The 5,593-nt window shown below is 34.3% G+C and overlaps 1 protein-coding gene across 1 annotated transcript; it reads left to right on the top strand.

Annotated features, from left to right (window-relative positions):
• Window positions 1-1,197: 1,197 nt before the first annotated feature.
• On the top strand, window positions 1,198-1,572 carry LOC134262960 (UPF0696 protein C11orf68 homolog). Its single transcript, XM_062745277.1, has one exon. The coding sequence runs from the start codon at window positions 1,198-1,200 to the stop codon at window positions 1,570-1,572; it is 375 nt and encodes a 124-aa protein (XP_062601261.1).
• Window positions 1,573-5,593: the final 4,021 nt, after the last annotated feature.

The raw sequence follows: 5,593 nt of genomic DNA, 5'->3' as shown, positions 1-5,593 counted from the left end.
CAAACAGATTGTTTTAAAAGAAACAGCACTGCAGATATCATTTTCAAGGTTTCATATTTTGTATAAACAAATATCTGTCTTTAATTAACATAAACAGGGCAATGTCATTAGATCATGTAAGTAAATAGTACACTATCTGCTCAGCACTCATAAAAACATATACAGTGGGATCTTGTTATTTTGGTGACGATTTTATAAGGTACTAAGAAAGCTTTTTACGTTGTAAATTCAAAGCACAAAATCATTTCTTAAAAATTAACAAATCTATTCAAATAGGTGTTAAAGACTGTTTATTATATTGTCCGAAAATGCCAGGACTCAGTATTTTATTGTAAAATAACTTAAAAATGACTAAAAGATAAAATCCGGTCCCACTCATGAAGTATTTTTATAAATTCCATTTTCAAGTACAAAACATTGTACATCTCATATGTTTAATTTTTTGACAGGTTACCATGAGCCCTAGTAGAGAGTTTACATAACATATGAATTAACACCCCCCCCCCCCCTCCTTAAAAAAAAAAAAGAAAAATGGAGGAAGACATGGAGTTTGAAACCACAGGGTTTCACCCACACAGAGTGAAGGATGAAAAGCCGATGTTTGACTCCGATTACTACGCAGCAGAGGCTCTGGCCTGTGACATGGATATTCCTGTGATTTACAGTACTGGGAGGAACAAGGAACCAATAGAGGAGTGGTTAGAGAAAAATAAACCCTCTATGATTCACAGGTAATGAAAGGTACAGCTGATGTTGTAAATGCTCTGCCAAGTTGTTTGAAAAACCTTAGTTACACAATGCACATATTGAAGTACACAAAACTATTAAATTCAAATTATTCAGACCCTTAGTTGGTAATTAAATAGCCTGAGGTATTAAGTATATTTTTTGTAAGAAACTACATGTATATAACTTAATACATGGGTAAGGAATTTTTTGTTCCTGAGCATTTGTTAAAATTGTTGAATCTTGAATCCGAATCTTTCTACTATCTACTTTACAAAATATTTTAGAGATGATGGATTTGGTTGGATTCACGTCATCCGTTCAGAGAAGACAAAAAACATAAACTCGGATGAAGTGGACGTTTTGGGATTACAATAGGCATGGGAAAACCTGAAAGCATCAAAAAGAGATATAAGTAAAGACAAAATTTTTGAACTAGCAAACAATTTTAGAGTTACTGCTGGTAAGTGGATGTTTTGGGTGGCAACTGGAGGAAAGGGAGATTACTTGTGGTCCTTGGTTGCCAAAGGTATTGCAAATGGGAATACTTTGGCTAAGCAGGCCAAAATCAGTGCTTGTGAACAGGGTAAAGAGGGTCCTGATAAAAACGAACATGTAGTATGCATCTATAATGACAACTTTCTGGATAAAGACCAAGTATTTGAAAGTGAAAGAACAATAAGAAGCCTGGGAATCAAATGTCAGCTTCAGTACAAACCAGATGTGTTCACCTACCTGGGAGTCTACCGAAAAAATCCTTGGAATCTTAGACCCACTATTTACAATAGCAACTTTGATGTCATAAGAAATCAGTCTATTATTGAAGAAGTGCATGGTAGATTTTAAAAGGTGGAAGTGAAAGGAGACTAGTGATTCATTTTTTTTTTAATCTTAAATGCAATGAGAAGTACATTGTAATTTGATTTTTAAGGATGTTGTGAAGAAACAAAATAGTTAGTTGATTAAGAGTTATTAAATTATCATAAGATGATCCAAAAAGACTGTCAAAATGATATTTACTTTAAAAAAAATATTTCGCCTAGGATCTAGAGGGTGTATATGTCTCAGACTTTCTTAAACTTTTCAGATTTTACATATGCTGCACTTCCTACTTAGCAGAGTGTCAATTAAGTTCTAAATTTTGAATTTACCAGGCATATATGTAAGATTACTCAGTACAGCTACTGGTAAATTTTGCAGAGAACTTCAACATGAATTGCACTTTTTTTTTCTGTGGAGAAAAAAAATATTTACCCACAAAATTTAATAAACTTTTGAATATAGGAGTAAGATACATGTACCCATCTGTCACACTGGTTCTACTGAGTAACATTTTTCTATCTGACAAATGAGTGTATGAATACAATCAAGTAAAGTCAACCTCATTATCTAAACTCAGTGGGACCATGCACATTTACATCTTCGCTAGCCAAGGGTTTCTGATATGCTATACTCTCCTCATGAACCCTAGGCATACGGTGTTCATAGAAGTTGGGTTTTCCGTTTTCGTCTGTCGTCGTGCGTCGTGTGATAACATTTGAACATTTTCAGCTTCTTCTCTGAAACCACTGAACCAATTTTAACAAAATTTGGTATACAGCATCTATGGTTAAAGGGGAACAAAAATTATGAATTTTATGGTTCCCGCCCCCCTGGGGCCTGAGGGGTGGGGCCAAAACCACTAAAATTATTGTAATCTTTAAAAATCTTCTTTACTCCTGCACATTAAGCAGGCAAACTGTTGGCATGAATGTAATGAGCATTGAGTCCTCTACCAAACTTGTGAAATTCATGGCCCCAGGATCAGGGGTTCCAGTGCTAGGGCGGGGCTATATAGATTATATAGTGAAAATGCATGATTTCTTTGAAAATCTTCTTCTCTGCTCCTGGGTATTAAGTAAACTAACTAAGTACATATTTTTGATGAGCAAGAGTGCCTCTTCCAAAATTGTGAATTTTATGGCCTCAGGGTCAGGGGTTCTGGTGTTGCGGCGGGGCTCTATTGATTATATAGTGAAAATGCATTTATTCTTTGAAAATCTTCTTCTCTGCTCCTGGGTATTAAATAAACTAACCAAGCACATAGTTATGATGAGCAAGAGTGCCTCTTCCAAAATTGTGAATTTTGTGGCCCCAGGGTCAGGGGTTCTGGTGTTAGGGCGGGGCTCTATTGATCATATAGTGAAAATGCATTATTCTTTGAAAATCTTCTTCTCTGCTCCTGGGTACTGTAGATCACTAAATATTCTTGAGACCTTATTTTCGCGAGATAGTCATTGACTCTTGTTAAGCGAAACATAATTTTCACGAAATGTGGTCATTGCTTTATATAATCTTAAGGAATTCTATTATACGCGAGAATGAAATTTTTGCGAGCATATAGTCTCGCGTAATTACGCGAAAATAAAGTTCTTGTGAATAAGAAGTGATTTACAGTATTAAATAAACTAACTAAGTATATAGTTATGATAAGCAAGAGTGTGCCTCTTCCAAAATTGTGAATTTTATGGCCCTAGGATCAGGGGTTCTGGTGTTAGGGCGGGGCTCTATTGATTATATAGTGAAAATACACTAATTCTTTGAAAATCTTTCCTTTGCTCCTGGGTTTTATGCCAATGATCCAAGTATATTATTTATGATAAAGAAAGATGCATTTAGCAAAATGGTTATTTTTTTTATGCCCCCCCCTCCCTGGGTTGGGGGTGGGGGGTACATAGTCTGAAAATAAATTAATGCTTTGAAATCTGCTCTTTAGTATTAATCAGCCATTTTATGATCAAAATTTTGAAATATATGGCCCCTGGGTATCGAGACAGTGTTTCGTTTGGGATTAGGTGGACAACTGGTTATAAAGTGGAAGTGCATTTTCTCTTTGTTACTCTGATCTACCTCTGGGTATTTATTAAATAGAGTAAGCATGCAAAGTCTATAATTATGATAAGCAATGGTGCCTCTTTCAAAATTATGAATTGCGAATTTCATGACCCCTGGATTAAAACACGAACCAAATTTAATTGTTTGAAAGTTGTTGCACAATACTCAGGTGACCTATATGGCCCGTGGGCCTCTTGTTTTCTCGAGTTTTGATTGGGATTCAGTACATCCGGTCAACCAATCAGCAATTGTTTTTTGTAAATGACGAAATTTGCGTTCAGGATACTTCTTGACTCTAATCTCGGAAATAAAAAACGCAAGTAAACAACGATCCGTAAGATAACATGCAATATTCTATGAGTAGCTATGCATCGTCGCAAATTTGTGGAAATAGAATCATCAATGGACACAAAACCCGTGGCTTGCGAGGATGGTAGCTATGGTGTCATCCAATATCTTCTAAATATGTGATTAAGAATCTGTATTGAAGATTCAGATTTGTTCTATAAATAATAAATAAACATAACTCAATTATTCTTGAAAAAAAAACTTTGATTTAATTTTTTTTTAACACGTGTCTTTATATCTGTCGTTGACGCAATCTGTGCGTACCTGATAGATTCGAGATCACGTGACGCCGTCTTTTGACTTCACCGTATGCCAAGCACGGTGTAGTACCTAAACGGCTGCTATCGGAACAAAACTGCGTTCAATGTTGCTATTCGAAAATTGTACGGCTGCTAGCAGAAATAAATATGTTGAAAACTCTTAGAAGAAGCTGTAAAACAGTGAAATTATGACCCCAAATCAAGATAATCTCTGAAAAGTCCGGGTGCACGGAACAATTAAGTAAGGTATTTCTAAAGATGTTGTCATGTGTAATTTGCAGAATAGCCCTCTAATAATTTAGAATTAGTAAAATTTCCGAAGCCTCTACCAAATCTTAAGTCAATAAATACCCAGTTTTCATGCTTTTTTAAATCATCTATTATTCAGATTGTGGGTATTTTGGTATTTGAAAATGCGTCAATCTATAATAAAAATCTCTTTTAAAATACACTTTTCAATTTTTTAAAATTATTTCTATCTATAATATAGATAGAAATAATTTTAAAAAATTGAAAAGTGTATTCTAAAAGAGATTTTTGGATAAAACACGATTTTTTAAAGTTACGGTTGCTATCAGGGTCTTAGCATATATTGCACCGGTTAATAGTAGTATAGAGTGATTGTTTTTATGCTACTTTGAGGTGCAAATTGATTTGAGGTGGAGAGGTGGGCTTTAAAGGCGGAAGTATATAGTAAATCCGGATGCTAATAATGACTATATGTAATTATAGGGAAGCAAACCCGGATGATTTTTTTACTGATGATTAGCTAATACACAAACGTTAAGACCTATGAATATATTGTATTTATTTTTAATGTTTTGACGACTTGAAACTTACGATGTCAATAGTGTATTAGGATCCTAAATTGTGTGAATTAGATATATATTGCTTTGATTCATAAAACTGGGTTTGATAATTAAACATGCGGCCTGAGTTAAAACACAAGTTTTTTAACAAAACCTTGAAAATGATAAACAAGTTGAAAATGAAACCTCTAATTGTTCACGAACTAGTCATTTATTAAAATAGAAGAGAAGAAATAAAACAAGAGACACGGAAAAGTGGGAAACTACTATAACAATCACTGATTTATTGAAATGAGAATTATATAACCTTTTTTCATTAAAGTATTTTTTATACGAACGGTTTCTTTTTAGTGTTAAGACCATACAAATGAAACGAGAAATTTTAATTATATGAGGCCTAATTTTGAGTCAAGACAAACGTCTATTACAAGATCTTAAAACATGATTAACATGCTGAAGTGAAACCTAAATCTCGTCCGGTTTACGCACTGATGAAGTCAATAAAACTGTAATTGATGCAAATCACCCATATTCCCAAAACGCTAGCAAGACAATTTGCGGCAGCAGATTTCGATT

This window comes from Saccostrea cucullata, unplaced genomic scaffold (assembly GCF_032062105.1).
Source record: "Saccostrea cucullata isolate Sc308-1 unplaced genomic scaffold, CSIRO_AGI_Scuc_v1 ctg11435, whole genome shotgun sequence".
NCBI lineage: Eukaryota > Metazoa > Mollusca > Bivalvia > Ostreida > Ostreidae > Saccostrea > Saccostrea cuccullata.
The sequence above is the reverse complement of the archived record's forward strand: the minus strand, read 5'-3'. Positions and strand labels throughout refer to the sequence as shown.

Coding starts and splice junctions, on each gene's coding strand:
- LOC134262960 (XM_062745277.1), top strand. CDS start 1,198: ATGTTTTGGGTGGCAACTGGAGGAAAGGGAGATTACTTGTGGTCCTTG.